This window comes from Schistocerca piceifrons, chromosome 2 (assembly GCF_021461385.2).
Source record: "Schistocerca piceifrons isolate TAMUIC-IGC-003096 chromosome 2, iqSchPice1.1, whole genome shotgun sequence".
NCBI lineage: Eukaryota > Metazoa > Arthropoda > Insecta > Orthoptera > Acrididae > Schistocerca > Schistocerca piceifrons.
This window is the reverse complement of record NC_060139.1, coordinates 703,416,920-703,439,619: the sequence shown is the minus strand read 5'-3', so window position 1 is coordinate 703,439,619 and position 22,700 is coordinate 703,416,920. Positions and strand designations below refer to the sequence as shown.

Below are 22,700 nucleotides of genomic sequence, written 5' to 3'. Positions count from 1 at the left end.
GATAAATAAGAAGGTAAATAGATGACAGATTGTAAAAAAAAATGTCAGTCTTATTTAATGAGAAAAATAATTTTTGATGTTATTTGCCATTTAAAAAGAAAGCAAGATCACATGATAAAGTAAAAAGGCAGTATATTGTTTTATATGTTTGATACTATACACAGTATCTAGGGAATAAAATATTATCCATACAAAAATTTTCTGTGTTCGGAGGAGATACACCTATGGATTTCTTTCTGTGGGGAGAGGTGAAGTGTTTGGTGCTTGAGACATTGGCAGACACTCCATAAGAGCTGAAGCTGTAGCTATTATTCGTGAAATTCCAGATTAGTTTGAATGTGTTAGACAATCACCAGAAAACTCTGGATTCTTTGTACAATCAAACTCCCAGGTATAAAACAACTTCAAATTTATGCTTACTTTACAAATGAGTTACCCTCCAAGTGGGCACACCATTTTTTTATGTCACAAGCGGGCTTGTGGCTTACTTCATACACTTGTAAAGTGTAGCTATCTTTAGGTTACCAAAGTAAACATGTTTGAGCAAAATCAGAGTTTAATTAAACAATAATAAAATAAACTGACATTATATGAGCTAAATCACTGCTTAATTAAACAATAATAAAATAAACATTCATTATATCACTTTGATGCTGCGTACAAGTGTTACCTCACAGTAATGACACACTCAAAGCATTGAACTGCACAGTTGCATCAGTTCACGGCCAACCATTTATTTGATTGCTAATTATCTCACAGACAGCTACCTCACTCTGGAATTGTGCCGCTAGTTTGGAATCTGGGTCATTTTCTTGCATCGACTGTACATGTTTTCTCATCTAGCTTGCTGTTTATTTTATATTTCTGCAGTTCACTTGAATATATGATTATGGCAGAACAACTTAGCATTGTGTTAGCTGACACAATAATGAAGGGATAGGTATGGGCTTGCAATTGTGAAGCACCACTGCAGTGGAACAAGACAATGTTATTTGTCGTTGGCACACTTTATACACAGGGGCACGCACTCAAGGGTTAATGCTTTAAATATTTGAAGTTAAGCTTGTAATCCAGAATATGTTCAGAATAGGTTTGAAATTATGTTTAAAGTTTGTTGGAAGTCAGTAATTGTTCTCATTATCAAACACTGGGTCAGTATATTACGGGTAATTTGCACTTTGTTTTAAGCAAAATCTAGTTTTCCATGCATCTCAATATTTATGCCTCCTGAACCATGTGTCATACAATGATATAATTTTGCAGGTACATTCAGTGCTATATGTGGATACTGTAAGCAAAGTGTCTTGCAATTACAGTACCAGCAAAAAAGAGCTAAATTAAAATGTCATGTCTGTTTTGGCAATTTTACTGCACAAACAGTGACACTGTAGTAAGTGATAAACATTTTTCCTTTCATGATTCTGCTGGGGCTGTAAGTGAGAAAAAAGTTCTGTATAGGTTTGAAATTTTGTGTAAAGTTTGTTGCAAGTCACTAAGTGCTCTCATTCTCAAATACTGGATGAATATTGTCTGGATACTTGCATGCTCTAAGTTATGCGGTCTCAAAACATACCATAATTTATAACTGTAATACTTGTCTTACTGAGCTGAACCTTCCACATAAGATTATACCTCTTAATGAGTAGATTATGTAAGCATTTTAAATTTTTGGATTTGGACACTATTTATATGCCATATTGAAAATTAAACTCCTGTTGCTCCTGCAAGCCGTTCTATAAGCAAACTGAAACTTGATGCAGGATAGCTGTTTATTACTACAGACTGACATGCAGACGCTACAACTGTATTCATATAAATGGATGATATTTTCAGCAAAATCAGTAAACAATTTTCATCATAAAGCAGTCCGTCCACCGTCTCCAAATACTGCTGGTGTCAAGACCTTCACGGACCATAGATGGGCATCGACGTACCTATGACATTTCTGTCATACAAAAAACACTACAAAATTATGTACACATAGCTTTTTAACATCCAATTATTCTGAGAGGAAATAGATACAGATGTCTTGATGGAGAACACTTTTGCTACTCATACAGTTCTCAATGGTATAGAGAATTTACTATACATCCGCTATGAATAACATAGTCTATTAGCATTGCTTGTTCTTACATTCTGTTACCATATTTAGATTTTTTTAAAAAAAGGATGGTCCCTCTTAACCTCCCTTTTACCATTCATGTGAAAAACTGCACAACAGACAGCTCTCACAAGACACACAGTTCTGGTACTGATCTGTAAATGAAAATGGTGATTCAATAGGCAGGACTCAGTACTAGAATTAAATTGCGGGGTGCCTCAGTAGACTCACTTTCCAAGAGTAGTTGATTGAAATGAGAAAATCACTCATGTAAAAGGGCTGTTACAAATATTTATGTTATGTCACTCCAAACAAATAAGAATGACTTACTGGTAACAGAAGTAGAGAGAAATGGACGTACATTGGATGAGATGCTGTATGTGAAGTTTCTACACATCAAGATGGATAATAAACTGAAGCAATCTCAAGACACAAATAAATTAATAAAAAAGTTCCCTTTTGCCTGCTTTTTGATTAGGAAATCTCCCTCATTGTGTTGATCTGCAGGTAGGATTTCTGTCATACTTTCAACCAATATTGACCTAGGGCATAATCTTCTGGAGCAATAAGGTCAAAAAACAATTATTCTGCAGAAGTGCGCAAGCAGAATGTTGTGTAAACTTTATAACCAAATGTCTTTCAGAAGCCTCCTCAAAAACCTAGGGGTTTGTACACTAAAATGCCAAACATATACTCTGAAGTAGCATTTGTGGTTAATTACAGAAGTGAATTTAGGATGAACTCTGCAATTTACAACCACAATACTAACAGTAAAAGCAGAGTACACTTCGCTACCTTGGAGTCAGAATGGAGTTCTAAACTATGCTGCAAAAGTCTACAATAGGCTGTCAATAGACAGCAGACAACAGAATATAAATAACCACATATTCAAGAATAATGTACAGGAATGTCTGATTAGCCACTACTTTCACAATCTATCAGAATATTTGGACTCATTTATATATGTTTTGTATAACTCTGATGTTTCTATCACACAGATCTCAACACTGTCAGTGGCCTGTGTCAAGTAAATGCTTTGTTTTAAGTATTATACAAAAATAGCAGCTGAGAAGAACAGGACAGAGAACAGTGGTTTTTCCCTAGAAACTGTTTTACAGTTAATATACACATACAAAGAAGATAATCTAAAATTTGATCCCATAATTATCCATATCAGTAAATTACAACTAGTTGTAGTTTATTATTAGCAAGAAAAACCAGTAGTTGTTGCTTCTACCTGTTCATGTTTAACTTGTCTCCGTCCAAATCTCTGAAAACTATTCTTCATTATAGGATTTATGGAACATGGTGTGTGTGTGTGTGTGTGTGTGTGTGTGTAAAACATAACACATTTATAGCTTTGTTATTGCTTTAGTGCTGTGGGTAGAACATACCATTTCATCGATATGAAATCCCGCACTAGAAAATTTAGGAAAATTGTTGATCTTGACAGAAGAGGCCTCTGTTCAATGGGCAAAATTGCATATGTGAGCGCACCCATCACTATGAGAGGAGGTGGTGTGGTCACTTGGCACACATCTGACAGTGCCACAATGTCAGAAGTGAGGTGGGAACTGCTTGGGCAGCAGGCAAGCAGACTGTCATATGCCTGTCCAGAATGATCTGTCAACAAACATGCCTGTCTAGGTAACAGATCAGAAGGTGGATAAGCTTCACCAGAAACAGGTGGTTCGGCCCCCCTACACATGCGTCAAATGAATGCTGCCGCCTACTGGACTGTCTGAAACCCCTGATTGTATTAACTCAGCAAAGCTGCGCGATACACTAATCTAATATTGAAATCTGACAATTAATGTTTATTCAGAAGTAATTTTCTACATTATTTAGTAAAAATACTGTAGATGCAAGTTAAGAAACCTGATGTAGTACAAACTAGTAGTTCTTACGACAAGTCAATGTAGGGCCCACAACCTATCCTGCACATCATTCTGCCTTGGAAAAATTATTGCCGAGCTGTATATCCCAGTTGCGATTACCTAAAATAGCATCAAAAAAATTGCGCCTGCTCCCAATAACACCCACTACATGAAAGCTGGAGATTCACGAGTACCCTTTCTTGGCATATGACAATGTAATAATTATGTACTATTGTTCGTGTCATGTAAGGCGGCGGCCCAAGTTTCAGCCGTTCTGCGCATCCCCCTTCACTAGCCACTGGCGGCCAATAATATTCATTCTCTTTCTGAGCAGCTAGCAGAGAGTTACAGCTAGAGAGCGAGAATCTCGTTCCTACATGCTGCACCACTGCTGCACTTCGCGACAGCCAAAGATAACATATAGTTAATTGCTTGTGTATGAGGCAATAGACAATGAGGCAACGACAACATCCCACCTGTAGCATGGGCACAGCCTGTGTGGCATGCTGAAAAGCTTCAGAAAGAAGAATCTGACAGGAAAGTGATGAGGGATATAAGCCTTGAACCTATCATCGTAAATTTTGTCCAGAAACACTCAAATAGAAGTGATGATGGTATTACGATGTAGACTTTGGAACAAAGTAATACTATTTCTTAGTTTTAAAGACTTGTGGTTTAAAAAATGTGTTTGTCAACATATCAGTTGCATACATAATAATGAGAACTTCCTGGCCCTTTTTGATTAGGACTTTGCATCCTTTTAATTATGCAGTCTATAATGTTCAATATATTGGCCAAGGAGAAGTTAACTTCTCCCACCATGTTGTAAACTTCTGTCATTTTCAAGACACGAACTGGAGAAGGCCCTAAAATGACAGTAACTGTTACTTGTTGAGATATCGGTGGTTTTTGGATGGTATCAGTCAGATACCCTGGAGTTATCCGCAGATGATGATTAATTGTTTGCTTGTTCAATGGTTAATAAATGCGGTCTCTCACTGTAATAATATCGAACATGCTAGTTCACATTCATAATGCCCATTAACAATAAAAAAATGACAACTTACTGACCATTTTTACAATAGTCTTTTACATTAGTCTTTTCTACCACTAATTCTTTTTTACACGCAGTGATTACACTCAACTATCATCAAACGTGTACACACACACACACACACACACACACACACACACACACACACACACACAAATGGCTCTGAGCACTATGGGACTTAACGTCTGAGGACATCACACACATCCATGCCTGAGGCAGGATTCAAACCATAGCGGTCGCGCAGTTCCAGACTGAAGCGCCTAAAACCGTTCGGCCACACCGGCCGGCGCACACACACACACACACACACACACACACACACACACACACACACACACACACACACACACACACCTTACACATTTTTAAAAATTCTACTGATCAGAAGCAGTTGTCAAGCAAATATAATGATTTCAGTTTGTGCTTGAAGATAATTCTGTTGTGTATTAAATTTTTACTTCTAATGCAGTTCAAATCGCAATAAATGGTAATTATTGCAAGCAGTTTCAATGTTGTTTTGAGAAAAATTGAACTTCACGTCTTCACAAAGCTTTGTCAGCTGTTCTCGCCTCCTGACATCACGCAGAGTAAATCTGTGGGGCAATGGACGTGAATTAATATTTCTCTCATGACGACTGATCACAATTGGTTTTAATATTTATTATTCCCCTCATAGATCTGAACATATAATACAATGTACACAAGCCTGACTGTTATCCACAGCAGTGCAGTTCGGCAACAAAGACTTTGTCTGCCTGTTCTCTGCTGCTGTGCATGCGTAGTTCTCAACACCCCCACGCTTCCTTTCTGCTCCGCCTCTATGTGCGGAATCGTTGTCCTAGGTGACGCGGGCTTTAGTCTTAAGCAAATCGTCTTTGTATGAACATTTATGCTGCCGAGAATAATTTTATCATTTAAAGACTGTTTGAGAACAATAATTGCACACAATTTATAAACACATAGCAAGGTGAGACATCTGGCATGTATACTCCAGAAGCAAAATGAGAAACTTTCGAATGGGCCCACAATATGTGATTTCAATGGTATGGATAAATAGATGACACATGTACAACAGCAATAGCTGTACGTTCCTCCTCAGCAAAGGAAAATGTTTTTGGTGAATGAAGAAAATGAGCTAACAATATCATCTACGAGGGTTGCCCAGAAAGTAATGCACCACATTTTTTTCTCCCCCAAAAACAAGGCTATGAACACGAAATGTTGCCTATGTATTATTTGAAGTCTCCTGTGCAAGCACGCCAAGTTTTCGTCACTTCTGACATAGTGTAGCTGCAAGACAGATTCAAAATGGCAGAGAAAGAAACTGTGGGGAATATTCAAAGACACTTGTGCAAAGTCTATGGAGAATCTGCTGTCAACAGAGGTACAGTTAGTCACTGGGTACAGAAGGTGAGGTCATCAAAAGGTGGTTCGGTATCCATGATTTGCAGCGGTCGGGGAGACCATCCACTGCTGTCACACCTGAGATGTTGCAGCGAGCTGATGTTGTCCTTTGCGAGGACAGACACATTATGACTCGGTAGTTGACACTGCATCTGTCAATCACCAAAGGAAGTGTGGTTGCAATTATCTGCACTCTTGGGTATTCAAAAGTGTGTGCAAGATGGGTCCTGAGGTGTCGTAACAGTGGATCACAAATCGCACAGAAAAAACATTTGTCTCAATTTGTTGCAACATTTTGAAGCTGAGGGGGAGGCCTTCTTGTCTCAGATTGTGACAGATGATGAAACCTTTGTTTACCATTTTTAGCCCCCAAACAAAACGACAGTCAATGGAATGGCGCCATTCCCATTCCCCACAGAAGAAAAAATTCCAACCAACTGCTTCCAACAGTAAAGTCATGGTCACCATTTTCTGGGACTGTGAAGGCTATCCTCACTGATGTAATGCCAAGAGGTGGTACCATTAATTCAGAAGCATATGTCAACGCACAAACAAAACTCGAGATGTGCTTCCAGCGACTTTGGCACCACAGCAACCCAGGAGATGTTTTGCTGTAACATGATAACATTCAGCCCCACACAAGTCTAAGGATTGCTGAAAACATTGCAAAACAGGGTTGGACAGTGTTAACCCAGTCACTCTGCAGCCCTGATCTAGCACCCTCAGACTTCCACTTGTTTGGGCCTTTAAAGGATGCTATTCTTGGAAGTCATTTTGAGGATGATGAGGAGGTGATTCACACAGTGAAGCACTGGCTCTGCCACCAGGACAAGGATTGGTACCAACAGCGTACACGCCCTTGTTTCACAGTGGAGGAAGGCCATGGAATGGGATGGGGATTACATGGAAAAATAGGGTGTGTAGATAAAACACCATTCTTTCTTGTGTTTAATTCTCATTATATTCAATACAGAATTGTTGAAGAAAAAAAAAATGCAGTGCATTACTTTCTGGGCAACCCTCGTACTTCCAGGCAGTTTAAAACTATGTATTTTGACACTACTGTGAATCGCTACCAACGCAGGCAAAGCATTCTTCCACTGTAGTGTGTGTAAATATGAAAATGAAAAGAATACACTGGTCCAAGGAATGACTGAAATTTAGGGATAAATATATCCATCAAAAACTGCCTTAAAGAAATATTACACTCAGGATGCGATGATTACATCAATTTTCTCTGAATGGGCAGTCACAGTTTTAATAACGTGTTAAAACTGAGATTTCCCTAACTCGCTCCAGGCAAATGTTGGGATGGTTCCTTTGAAAAGACACAGCCAACTCCTTCCCCATCCTTCCCTAATCCGATGAGACCAATGGCCTCTCTGTTTGCTCTCCTCCCCAAACAACCCAACTTGTTAAAATTACTTTGCACTCACATTAAAATAAAACACAGTTATGAGAAAATCTACTCGGTCCTCTAATGGAAGGTCATTAAAGTACCACAACGTGGGAACATATAGATCATCTGTGAAAGAACCTGTGAGCTCTGAATTTTTTATTATTTTATTGCACTCCCACTTGTATGTTATGTGTAAAAATACTGATTCTCTTCAATGGCTGTGAAAGACGCAACACCTCTACTATTTTGGTAATTGCCAATGGTCTTTTGTTTTTATTTTCAATTGTAGAGTCAACAATTGTGGAAACTCACAATACAGTGGGATAATTTGTTTTTATCTGAGGAGGATTTGTAGGTGGAACCCATGATGCACTGAGAGTTGCTCGACGATTCTATAATAGGAGGTTGTTAGAAAGAAGCAGTGCCAATTATCTTATTCCTTTATCATTTAATAAAATGCCTACAAAAACTAAATATCAGTTATCTTTCATTATTTTAAGAGTAAACGTATTCAAAGAAAATTCTTTTTTCAGTTATTAGCTAGGCACTAGTGTTGATGATGGAGAAGGAAAAAGAGGGGGAGGAGATGTACTAGCTAACAACTGGTTTCATTCAGGAGTAATGCTCTCAGAAAGGTTGGGAACCACTGGCACAGACACTCAGGGCAGAATGCTAAAGCCTAAACCGCTGTGAGCATTCCCTGAGGAAATTTGTAGGTACTGGATTATCAATGTGCAAAGGCAAAATAAACTTGAAGGTAATCTTATTTGTTTAATGTGTCTATTAAAAAAGGGGAGGGAGGGAGGAGGAGGAGGAGGGAGGAGGGAGGGGGGAGGGGGGGAGGGGGGAGTGAGGGAATGAGGGGGAGGGGGAGGGGGGGAGAGAGAGAGAGAGAGAGAGAGAGAGAGAGAGAGAGAGAGAGAGAGAGAGGGAGAGAGAGAGAGAGAGAGATTGAAGTTATTATTGCCACATGAAACATGGGGAGATATTCCGTCTCCAGTAATTTCTGTACATGTGACACTTGTTCTACATGTAAAGCAAGTTCAAGGGAAAGAAACAAAAAGATTAAAAGCCAAACTGGACAAACTAAAGAAAACTAAGCAATGTTTGCTATGCCTTACATGTGGCCATAATAAAGAGCATGTTTTACACGAAAAAGGCATCCAAACAAAATGTAAAGGTGAACATCAAGTATCCATGTGTGACAACAGCTTTCACTTTATATATTTACAGACCACCCCAAGTGAGATTATTAGGACCAACTAGTAAACTGACACTTGCTATTTTGAATACAGGAAGCTAATCATGTTTCATCAACCACTAGATTATAGAGACCTAAGAACTGAATGTCAATGAAAACATAACTTTTGCAGCAGCAACCACTGAATCAGCCCTCAGTTCTTTCTCTGCATGAAGAAGGGTCCACTTCAACATGATACAGTGATAGAATAACACTCAAGTAACAATTACAGCCTTTGAATGTTCTAATGAAGTCCCTCATCAAACAACAATGTAACAACTTGTGTTACAGTGAGGAACTAAGGCTAGCGAATCCATGAGAAGTGCTGGAAGACCTTCCTACTGAAACACTTAGTGGGATCTATTACTACTGGAAGATTTCTTTCAAGTGACCACAATCAAAACCTCATGCTGAGTTGCAGACTGGCACAACACTTGGCTCTTGGCCACAGTCTGGCAGCTTTTCTGAAGTGTGCAGATGGGAATTACCCTTAAAACACATTCTCCACTCCCGAAATCATCCAGGCCTCAACCAACAGTAACCTACTGTCCCCACACACCCTTCACTCAACAGTTTCCATCCCTTCTGTGCTATTACCCTCCTCCCAATTCATGTCTCCTCAGTCTCACTGTGTGCCGCTCTCAGCCCCCCCCCCCCCCCCTCACCTCACCAAGTTTTCCCCCTTCTCTGCTCCTCTCCTTTCCCACTCCCCGCATCCCACTTTCCACTCCCATTTCTCTCCCTCCCCCACAGCCTCCCGATGCTGTGCCTGGCAGCTTTGTCCTGTCACCATCTAGTTCCTGTGAGCTCTCCAAGGCTGCAATGACTTTCCTCCTCCTTCCCCAACTCACTTCTGATTGTTGCTTCTGCTCAGCATGACACAGTTGCATTCTGGCCAGAGTTAGTGGTGACGTATGCATGAGGTGTGCTTGCTTGTGTGTGTGTGTGTGTGTGTGTGTGTGTGTGTGTGTGTGTGTGTGTGTGTGTTTTCCTTTCTGAAGAAGGCTTTGACAGAAAGCTCAGTGTGTAATAGTCTTTTTGTTGTGCTGGTTGCAACTCAATGTTACAGTGAGTAGCAATCTATCTTATTTATAATATTGTTGGTATTTCAACCTGGACTTCCCATTATTCAATTAAATTTTCAGTTTTATTATATTTGTTCTTCTATGAACAATTTTTTGCCATATACTCACTGGGAAGAGAATAGGCACCACTAATGAATGCATACCGATCCATTTCATTCAAAGTGATCTTAAAAAGATATCTGACAATATGATAGACAGTTAATGGGATTTCGAAACAACCGGTATAAGTAAGACTCAGGAAAGCTTACAGTCCCATAAAAACAAAACCTAAAATCATATATTTCAAGATACATACTGTACCAAGAATGAAAAAAAAGAGTTGCAAGTCAGCCAAGGAAGAAAGATGTTATTTTCTCAAGATTAAATTTCAGTCACTGTTAATAGACAAGTCAACATTCAACGACGACTTTGGAGCCAGCCTACACTGCAGCCTGCCAACCTTACATTGCCTTTTATTCAAATACACAAAACATTCTCAAAGTGAATGATACAATTGAACATTGTGAACTAACAAATTTAAACTTGGTGGAGGCAATAAGAAATATAGATGGTACTGACCAGAAACAGACAATGAAAATCCTAGAGATATGATGGAAGAAGATTAACTTACACAAAGCAGGTAGTGAGGTACACGTGTTCTGTAGCACCACTGAGAGAATATGAGGAGCCATTCTATATGTGGTGGCCATTGTGGAAAATAAATACTCAGTAATTGGAAGCTCCCATATAGACAAACAGAGCTTGTGGATCATTTTAATAGGGATAGAAGCAGCAATAAACTCATGATTTCTTGTCCAAAATGGAGAGTCTGCCATGGTATTGAAACTGTTCCATTAGCTAAGTGTTGGTAAACTGACAATCATTCTCTCCAGTCCTGAATCTAAAAGAAGAAAGGCTCTCGAAAAAGATTAAATATCCTTCACTACCAAGAAATGACCATGAGGTAAGAGGATACCCATCATGACAAAGACCTCAAGATGGAGGAGGAGTCTTATTACAAGAGAAGGTCAAATCCGGCCACTATCGGAGGAAAGCCATAGCATAAGGGGTACAACATAGCAGAAATGACAATATCTAATGCAAATGTGCTGCAGCAACTGAGATGTTGAGGATTTGTTGAATAATACAGCTGGTCAAACCTTCTAAGACAAACCAAAGTGGGAAGGATGATGGGGGTTGCAGACAAGGAGAAGATTACATTATCAACAATCAGCTGATCAATTTGTAGGCCATATGGCTAGTTGCACAGAACATGCTGCAATGCCAGAGAGAAGAGACATCGTGTAAGTGAACACTGTGTTGAAATCTGGTGTTTCTGAACAACAAGCATTAATCTTCTTTCTTAGCGTTGCCAATACTGATTTTAGTAAATAAACACAAAGGTAAATAAAAACATTACAAGGTGCTTTAAAATCACAAAAGCTACTGCAACACAAAACTCTAAATATTCTTTACGGCTTTAAGATCATACTAACCTCTTCGATTATCAAAAGGACTATCATAGCCCTTATCATCAGCAGAAACCTGTCGTCTGTTATCTGCTTCACGACCACGTGCTGGTAGTGCATAATCTCTTTCAACAAGACTATCTCGAGTGTCAATGAGCCCTGCACGTTCAAATCCAACACCACCTCTATCGTGGTCCCCTCTATCAAAGCTGCTAACTCTGTCCCTATCAGCAGACCTGTCAAAAGTACGGTCCCGATCTCTATCTCTGTCTCGGTCTCGGGTCTCTGTCCCGATCTCGATCCCGATCCCGATCCCTGTCACGATCACGGTCGCGGTCTCGGTCACGCTCCACGACACGATCCCGATCCCGATCTCGTTCACTTCTACTGTCAGAACCACGAGAGAGTCCTCTCTCAGCAGCAATACGTGCCAGAGCTCGATCTGAACCCCTATCACGATCTCTTTCACGATCACGATCTCTATCACGTTCTCTGTCTGATCCCCGATCACGATCTCTGTCACGATCTCTTTCACGATCTCGGTCCTTGTCTCTGTCACGATCTCGATCTCGGTCCCTGTCTCTCTCCCCTATCACGATCACGTTCTCTGTCCTTGTCACGATCTCGATCTCGGTCTCGATCTCTATCCCTTTCTCCGGTCTCTGTCTCTATCCCTGTCCCTATCTCTGTCCCTGTCTCTATCCCTATCCCTATCTCTATCCCTGTCCCTGTCCCTGTCCCGGTCCTTATCTCTGTCAGAACCACGAAGAGAATTACGTCACGATCCCTGTCCCTCTCACGATCTCTATCCCTCTCCCTATCTCGATCAAGTCCACTTCTGTCTAAGCCACCTCTTTCTGAGCCATTCCTATCTAATCCACCTCTATCTAAACCCCTCTATCTAATATACCTCTATCTACTCCACTCCTATCCAAACCAGTTCTGTCTAGAACAGTCCTATCCAGGCCCCCTCTATCCAGACCACTTCGGTCCAATCCAAGACTACCGAGGCCTCCTCCTAGGCCACCGATGCCTTTGTCTAGACTCTTACTACTTTCCAAATTAGCACTCAGTAATGTTGTTGCTTTTGCACCAAGACCTCCAAGATTAGGATGCTGTGTTGCTAATGACAACAGCGATGGTAATTCACGCTCATATTCACGCGCTTTATTGAGACCTTTGTCACGTTCCTTTTCTCTTTCACGATCTCGCCTTTCTCGCTCACGGTCACGCTCTCTATCACGTTCACGATCCCTCTCCCTTTCACGATCTCTATCACGGTCATGGTCTCTGACAGTTTCATCACGGTCCCTTTCTTGAATCTCTGTCACGATCGCGACCAATTCTGAGATCACTACCATCACGACTGGTGTCCTTACTGTCACGATCCCTCAAGTCTCTTGAATCACGTGTATCTCTAACGCGAATCCTGTCCCTTTCATTATCATGCTCTCGACCTGAAAAGAAAAGCAGAAATGTAATTACAAATGGGATCATACAAATAGATATGTTATTTCTCCAAAATTGTTGATTTTATTGCCGAGAAATTTATATTAATGTACATTAGACTGGACTCAATACAAAATTTTCTTACAAACACTAGTTGACCTTAAAGCATTTCTAAACAGAAGTCTCTAAAATCAGTCAATAACATGGCAATAGTGTTTGTAATTGCATATTTGGCAAGTTCAATAGCTTTCCTAATTTCATGCTGTATATATCTAAATTTAATTGCCTTCTGGAATGGTCAAGCGATGCAGCACAGAGTTAGAATTTGCTTACACAGATTATTTCACATTATAAAAAAAAGAGATGTACCAATTGCAACATCATAGGCAATATAGTATGTAATATGACAAATGACGCAATTTGCGATACAACACTGACATGTATCTCCATACCTATTTTGATTTTTGGCAGCAATGAGCTATGCTGCACCATATTTGATGTGACACTATAGCCACACTTTGGAACTATGGCTCAAATTTCTGTTTTGTAAGTTGTTAATGGAGTCAGCTACAATCACATTTTAAGTTAACATTGCATTAAGAGTTATTTTCACCCAGTGACAAGAGTTACACTGAGGTGACAAAAGTCATAGGACACCACCTAATATCGCAATGGACCATTCTTTTGTGCAGCATGTTGCAGCAACTCTATGTGGAATGGACTCAACAAGTCACCGGAAGTCCTCTACAGAAATACTGAGTCATGCTGCCACTATAGCCATCCATAATTGTGAAAGTGTTCCCGGAGCAGGATTTTGTGCAAGAACTGACCCCTCGATTATGTCCTAAAAATGTTTGAGGGGATCATTTCAGGTGAGATGAGTGGCCAAACAGTCTGATCGAACTGTCCAGAATGTTCTTCAACTCAATCACAAAAAATTGTGGCCCGATGTCATGGCACATTGTCATTCGTAAAAATTCCATCACTGTTTGGGAACGTGAAGTCCGTGAATGGCTGAAAATGATCTCAGTTGGTTCAGTTGGGCCAGAGGACCCTGTCCATTCCATGTAAACAGAGCCCACACTATAAGGAGCCATCATCTGCTCAAACAATGCCTCGTTGATGTCTCAAGTTCACGGCTTCATGGGGTCTGTGTCACACTCGAACCCTACCATAAGCTCTTTCAAACTGAAATTGGGATTCATCTGAGCAGGCCACTGTTTTCACGTCATCTTGGGTCTAACTGATATGGTCACAAGCCCAGGAGAGGTGCTGCAGGCACTGTGCTGTTAGCAAAGGCACTCATGTCGGTCATCTGCTGCCATAGCCCAGTAACGCCAAATTTCGTCACACTGTCCTGAAGGATACATTTGTCAAGTGCCCTGCACAGTGATTTCTGCAGTTATTTTACAAAGTGTTGGGTGTCTGTTAGCATTGTCGACTCTGAGCAACTTCCGCTGCTCTCGCTCGTTAAGTGAAGGCAGTTGGCCACTGTGTTGTCTGTGTTGAGAGGCAATGCTTGCAATTTGGTATTCTCAGCACACTCTTGACACTGTGGATCTTGGAATATTGAACTCCCTAATGATTTCTGAAATGGTATTCCCCATGTGTCCTAGCTCCAACTACCATTCTGCATTCAAAATCTATTAATTCCCATCATGTGGCCATAATCATTTCGGTGAACTTTTCACATGAACCACCTGAGAACAAATGATAGCTCTGCCAATACACTGCTCTTCTATATCTTGTGTATGTGATACTACCACCAGCAATATATGTGCATATTGTTACCCCATGATATTTGTCACCTCAGTTAATGCACTGTCTGCGTCAATTTTTGTTTTCTGCGCTAATAGTTTCATTCAGGAAACTTTCTGTAACTGTTTTTGATAACATGTTGTCAAAGAAATGGAGTATATTCTGGCGAGCAACAAACGTGAAATTGGTTTTTTCTGTTGATGTAATTAAAGCATACTGTGTTCTAGGTGTTACCGACTTGAAGACAAATTTACTGCAAAAGTGTTTGAATCTGTCAAAGAAATTGGATGGAAAAAGAAGATATGCATCAGCAGTAAGAAATGGGGATGCAATGGCTGATTATTTCATGAGACTGGTATTTAAGTTCCTTGGCAGGACAGCAAAATCTGAGGTCTTACAAAAGGCAGAATATGAGCTGGCATGTGCATTTCTCTTTCCATGCACAATTTTGTTAATTTCATTTTTCCATCTTGCTTGTTACTATTGGTAGTTGGATCTGTAAATTCTTCTGAAACATAATAAATCAAACTACTCTTCTACTGATGACTCTTCCTCACATTATCTAGCAATCTGTTTTAGAGCAGTAATTACTGAATCTGGTTTCTTTAATGTTTTATTTTTATAGCTGTAAGTATCACTATTTCTAATAACCTACTTGTCCAACGCAAAATGTGGTTTAATTTATGTGATGCAAAGGAACTGATGCCATTATAAATACTTGCTCATTAACGAGTGTGGGAATAGCATCCTTTATCACACTGTGAGAAATTATAATGCATGCTTTGCTGTTATCACTCCAGTGGGAATAGGAGTGTTGCATGGATATGCATCACAGGACCTTGTGGCAACATGTTGTGTCACATCATATCACTTTAGTGGGAGCAGCACTATATGGCATTTCCTCCTCTGCGTTGTCAGGCCATTAATCTCTGTAATTTCTTCCTGTTTTTCCCCATTCTCTTTTCTTATGAACGAAGACTCATACCTCCAGGATATTGCTACTTCTGCTGAACCTTTATTTATGTCCACTAAAAATTTTCACATCCTTTCTTGAGTATGTCTCTAATTTTTTGCTCAATTTTTGTTCTTTGACTGTTTTTGAAAGATATTACTTACATTCTTATGTGCCCAAGTTATAACCATCATACTTAAACAGCCATTCTCCATCTAATTATTTCTTAAGTAAAGTTCTTAACAGAATGCTCTCTATCAAATCTTATTTTACTTACATTTCCAATCTCTGGTTACTTAACTTCTAGTGTATTTACTTCGTATAGCTTCTCCCATCTTTTTCATTATACTCCTTTTGCTGTGGAGGATTGATACTATAAGAGTGTAAAATAACTGTCACCAAACTGAGAACAATCCCATTTCCTACTGTACTCTTTGTGGTACTTTGTTCTTCTGCATTTGGTGGAAATAACTTGCCCTCTACCTGATATACCACCTTATTTGTTTTTCTGCCTTTGTACTTAACATGTATAAAATTTACTACAATAAGAATACAAGCTTTCAGTAATTTATGCCAATAACCATAATCCATGTATACTGTGCATTAGAATGTCGCATATCATCTCCAAACAAATGGCATAAAAACAGTTTAAAAAAGTGATGCAAATAATTTTCACTGGCATTCAGAACACTGAATGGAGAAATATTGCAGGGCAAGATAACAGTAGTGCTAAAACCAGTGTCTCGTTTGTGAGACTGAACATAATGAGTTACTGAATAACTGCAGTATAAAAAAGTGCTGACCTATATGAAACTACAAATCATATGGATGGTAATGGTTGATTCCAAAGTGTACTCTTCTCCTGCAGTTCTTTACTTCGGCAAATCTTACACACACAGTAGCAATAAATGATACTTTTGGAAAATAAAACTAAATTTACTTTACTGAGAGTAATTCAATACACTGCAACTGAGCTCAACCAACATTATCATGGACACAATTATTCAAAATTTCTGTATCTTTGAACATAGCTCAAAATATTAACTTATAAACGAATTGATCTATCACTGAGGGATTTTTAAATAAGAACTACATGTTCAAAAGCAAATCCTGTACACAGCCACATACAAAATGATAGCAAGCAACAATGTGTGCCATAACGACTCCTTCACTGTTGCTAAACTTCCTGATACATTAAAACTTGGAACTTGAAGCCATTTCATTGTCTTTTGGGTGTGATGCATTTGTTCCTTACTGTGTTCATCTGTCAATATTTCTTTCCTACTACATATTCCGATTACTCAGAAGGTCTTCCACATACTCTGCTGGACCAGTTATCATGAAAGACTGGATCTTGCAGAGAATGTCTTTGCCACAGTCTAGGATTCATTTCCAGAACGACTCTTTCACCCTGCAGATTTATTAACAAAGATATGATTGTTTCATCATGGCAGTAAGATTCAGCTGTGAAGTCAGTGCAGCACAGCAGCCATTCTGTCACCGCTAGAACAGAGGTTATTTTTTCTCTCTCTCTCTCTCTCTTTTGCTGTCACCATCTTTAAATATCTTTCAACGCAATATTACTCCCGACCAATTTCAGTACCATCTACAAATGCATGCAAAAATTATAATTCGGGCTAATTTTGTTTCTAATAAGATTCAAAATGACTTTTCCTGTTGCCACTAAATATCAGATGAAATACCCAATGACTCATCTACTTCGGGCTAATACCACCAATACATCAAAGAAACAAAACTGAAATTAATATTAGAAACACCACAGAAATTGTATCTTGCAGCTGAGGAGCAACACCTTGTGCATAAAAAAAAACGTGTAGTGGATAAAATAGTAATTTCAGATAAGACAGGAATAGGAAACATTATTGGTGCCAAATGAATAGAACATTTATAACAAAAATTACATAATCTTTAAAAATTTAAAGTAATAATGTACATAATAATTGATTTAGTGTAATCAGCATACCTGAAATGTAATGAACACAAAAATTATTAACTTACCTTTAACACTAAAATCACGTTCTGAAGCAGGTTTATCAAGTGGTCCCAAAATCGGTGGTGGTGGTGGTGGCGGATCTCGTTTACGGATGTCATCACGTCTTCCACATGAATTAGTAACATCATCCTTGGTTGTCCTTACAGTTGTACGCTCTAGACTGCTTACTGTCCGCTCTTTTGGAATCTCCAGTCGCCTGTCATCTTTTTTGCGATCAACTTCTTTGTCTCGGATTCTGTCATAGTCTTTCCTGAATAGAATGAGGTGATTTCAGTTTTAAAATTTATTTCTGTTCTCATCAAAATGAGTAACGCTTTAAAAAACGAATATTTGTACAGTAACTGCATGGCTTAAATCTATGCTGCATTAAGAAAATACTGTTAATCGCAACATAGCTCACATCATGAAATTAAAACCCCTACTGTTATCAGAGCTTCATTTATAAAATAGAGTGGGGTCACAGCATCATAGTTCCACAAATAACAAGAATTCCCTTCCTGCAGGGAGTGAGGTGGTGATGATAGGATCTCCTATTGGGTAACAATGAAGTTTATATTTGTAAAACACTCTTGTAATTTTTTTAATGGGAAAAAAGCTGTAACTGACTAGTCATTATCAATGCCCATAAATGCTTCTTGGCTTATGACTATGTCACAACAGGCTAGAAGTCAACATTTCTACAAGGCTCCTACTAAGAGTCTTCTAGTAGGTCAAGTAGTCTTCTAATATTTTAAGTTCCTCTTAGAGGTCTGATACCACTTCTTCTTTATGTAGTTTTCTGAACTTGTAATTTCTTACTTGTGCTAGCTGGTCTTTGTAATTTCCACATTTAAATTTATTACTTCCACGTTACTAACTTTATTCCCAACAACAAATTTCGCTGACAGTATCCACATATGCCACTAATTGTGCCTACACAATTATATCATACTACCAGACGCAGTTCAGGAATTATGGAGTCATAAATACTGAGATGCATGAAAAACTGCCACATTTCACATGAATTCAAAATTTATTACTTCATTGTTACTACATCCATTTGCACCACATTTTGCACACAGTATCCACGTATGCCACTGAATGTACCTACACAAATATATCATTGTATGACTCACAGTTCAAGAGAGATGATGTCAGAAACACTGAGATGCATGAAAAATGCTGCATCATGCATGAAGTTTTAATACATTTATCCTTTACTACTACTACACTCTTACACCTGGCACCACTTTTGACAGTTTTCAACAGTGAAGTATCAATGGCTGTACACGAAAACAATAACCGTCTACAGAGCTGTGAAGATGCATTGCCATAGAGACTGTATTTCTATATTTGTACATTATGCATATTTCTTTGTACAGCTGTTTCATAATTCCAAAGGCATTTTCATAAATACATGGACATGAATTTTTTTTAATATTATACTACAAACAAAGTTCTTGTTTGTTTCCGTTTCTAATAGAAAATTGGCCAACGTGAATATCTGGGCAATGCTGGGTTTGTCATCTAAGTGAAATGTGTTGCATTGGCTCAATTTCAGTGGGAGATCATACCTGAAAACTATTGGTAAGAGGTATGGGTGCAGTAACAAGTTCTCCCTTTCCCTGCCTCCCTTATCCCTGCCTCCTCTGCACAGACCCCCTAGACCTACCATAAACTCATATCACTGAATCAAGACAACGAGTGGTATTATGTCTTTCCTGGAGAGAAGACAGAACCACAGGAGATAATAAAATTCAAGTTCCCTTTGGTGTCTCTTCATAGTTCGCATAACACATCCACTCACAGCAGCTTCCAATCGTTTGGCAGTAATCAGAATGCTTTGAACAGCAACTCATCCCAAGCCCACGAACAGCATTCACAGACAGGGCTGCATAGTGGCTGGTGCATTTGCTTTTCTTAACAGTGAGCAAACAATTTAAGTTAACCTCAGTGCTTCTTTTTAAATTCTAGATCTGTTATCCTACATGGATTACAAGTGGACTTTCAGAACTGAGGCTATGGCACCCAAGAAAATGGTTTGTATTAAAACAAGAGAGAAATATGGAATAAAATCTACTGGTTTCCTAAAGCTAACTTTCTGTATTGAACTTTTGTCAATGTTATGTTTACTAATAGACACACTAAAAAACTGTGGTAATTCAATACAAATTATGACAATATACATTAGTGTTGAAGGGGGAAAATACTTACAACAATTATTAGACCCATCAAATGACTTCATAAGACTTATGTTTACATCGTGATTGTACACTTACCAACAATGACTTAGAACAAACACGTCAATAATTGTTGATTTACTCAGAAATACGAGGGTCACTCCAGAAGAAATGCACACTATTTTTGTAAAAATACTGTTTTCATTCAGCATGTGTGAAAGTTTTACAGTGTGTAGATACATCCTTCTTGTTTGTTGTCAGACTTAGTTCAACCTGTTCCTGTGAGTCGCGCCGTCACAGTATGTCTTCAAGATGGCTGCTACACTTGACATTCGTCAGAAGCGATGTGCTGTCATAGAATTCTTGTACTGTGAAAACGAGACAGTGGAAAACATCCACAAGAGGTTGAAAAAGATGTATGGAGATGCTGCTGTCGATCGCAATACAGTTAGTCAGTGGGCAAGCAGGTTACGTGATGAAAGCGGGCACGGCAATATTGAGGATTGTCCTCGCAGCGGCAGGCCTCGTGCTGCACACACGCCAGACAATGTGCAGAGAGTTAACGAATGGGTGACTGCTGACAGACGCATCACAGTGAATGAATTGTCACCCTATGTTGGGATGGTGGAAGGAAGTGTTTGCAGAATACTGAAAGTGTTTGCGTTAAAAAAGCTCTGTGCCAGGTGGGTTTCCAGGATGTTAACAGTTGGCTCACAAAGAAACAAGAAAAACGGTATGCAGCGAACTTTTGGAACACTACAAGAATGGTGGAGAAGAAATTCTTGGAAGAATTGTGACAGGTGATGAAACATGGCTCCATCATTTTTCACTAGGGACGAAGAGGCAATCAATGGAGTGGCATCATGCAAATTCACCCAAGAAAAAAAAATTCAAAACCACACCTTCTGCTGGAAAAGTCATGGCTACGGTGTTTTTCGATTCCGAAGGACTCTTGCTTGTGGACATCATGCCAAGTGGAACCACCATAAATTCTGATACATATGTGTTGACACTGAAGAAACTTCAAGCTCGATTGAGTTGTGTTCGACCACATCAGTAAAAGCAAGATGTTTTGCTGTTGCATGACAATGCACGGCCACATGCCAGTCAAAAAACCATGGAAGCGATCACAAAACTCAGACGGACAACACTGAAACACCCGCCTTACAGTCCTGACCTGGCTCCATATGACTATCAACTCTTTGGGAAACTGAAAGACTCTCTACGTGGAACAAGGTTTGAAGATGATGACTCCCTTGTGCACGCTGCCAAACAGTGTCTCCAACAGGTTGGTCCAGAATTTTACCAAGCGGGAATACAGGCGCTGGTTCCAAGATGGCGTAAGGCAGTTGAGAGGGATGGAAATTATGTGGAGAAATGAAAATATTGTTCCTAAAGGATGTATCTACACACTGTAAAACTTTCAAACATGTAGAATAAAATATGGATTTAAAAAAAAAAAGAAAAAAAAAAGTGTGCATTTCTTTTGGAGTGACCCTCGTGTGTTATGCATGACACTCTTTAGCTTCATAAAACTACATCGTAAGTCAAAATACATTACATCTTGCACATAACTAAAATTCACTAATAAGATCTAGTTTTGAATTACTTGTACTCCCTCCCCTGTGAAAAGTTTTTACTCCCTTTTGACTTCTCTATCAGACACAATAATTGTGTGTGTGTGTGTGTGTGAGAGAGAGAGAGAGAGAGAGAGAGAGAGAGAGAGAGAGGTAACATGGTCTTAAAGAAAGAATTTGAGTGACCGTAGTACTCACATTTGATGTAAATTATATTTTTGTTTATCCTCTCTGCCTGATTACTTCTTTTTGGTAATATTATGCACTCTGAACATTGTTACCTTAATTTAATCATATGTTTTTCAAACAAATCATTTTATTATAAAATCATATTCTCTGGTTCCAGAGTTATCTTGCTCCTGTACAACTCACCTGGCCTAAGCAGATCACCCAGAGCCATAGGTATTACCTAATTCATAGTAGTGGGGGATCTGGATGGGGGACTTAAAAGGTTTTCCTACTTGTGAGACAAGTGATGCACCAAAGACAATGAATATTACAGAGTAGCTTTTGTGTGTTCATGGAGAAACTATGTTCATAGAGAAGACACACATTGCTTTGTACTGTTTCTTTGTGTTGTTCATTATTGGAATTTGTAAGTGTGAAAGCAATAGACAGTTCTGAAGTTAGAACTACTTCATCCTACAAATTTTGGAGGCTCCGCTGTGATCAACTGAATGAACAATGAAAATACGTATCTAGATATTGCAATGTTAGGCAAAACAGAAAAGTAAATAGAAAACAACTGTTTTACTGGTTAAAGCCATTAAATCTTTACATAAGTAGATTTCTGTAGCAATTCCAAATGACAGCAAAAAAAACTGAACACTTGAGAGAATTTTTGGTATTACTTTCAATCAAAAGCTTGTGAACTTGAAGCTAAGAATTCACATACTGAAGCATAATTTTCATAAGGGAAATTGGGAGCAATACATAAGGGAACAAAAATTGTTATGACTATAGAAATTTGTTATTATTTAACAAACATTGACAAACTTGTGTTGAAAATTAATGACGACATACTCTGTGATGTGGATAGTTATTATGTTGTTGATGAAGAGGAGCAAATTCAAACAAGTGATGATAAAAGTTGCATTTACTGGAAAAAAATTTCCATGTGCACATTTGCAGTGACAATATAAACTTATTTTGCATGGTACAATCTGCCTCATGTGCTAGGAAT

At 39.0% G+C, this 22,700-nt stretch overlaps 1 protein-coding gene across 1 annotated transcript in view; it reads right to left on the bottom strand.

The window, feature by feature from the left end:
• Window positions 1-22,700, bottom strand: part of LOC124775764 (zinc finger CCCH domain-containing protein 13-like) — a 265,138-nt gene that overhangs the window by 110,504 nt on the left and 131,934 nt on the right. Inside the window, 5 exon segments of the mRNA XM_047250596.1 lie at window positions 11,636-11,917; window positions 11,919-12,273; window positions 12,502-12,923; window positions 12,925-13,065; window positions 17,787-18,031. Coding sequence (XP_047106552.1) covers window positions 11,636-11,917; window positions 11,919-12,273; window positions 12,502-12,923; window positions 12,925-13,065; window positions 17,787-18,031 — 1,445 coding nt within the window.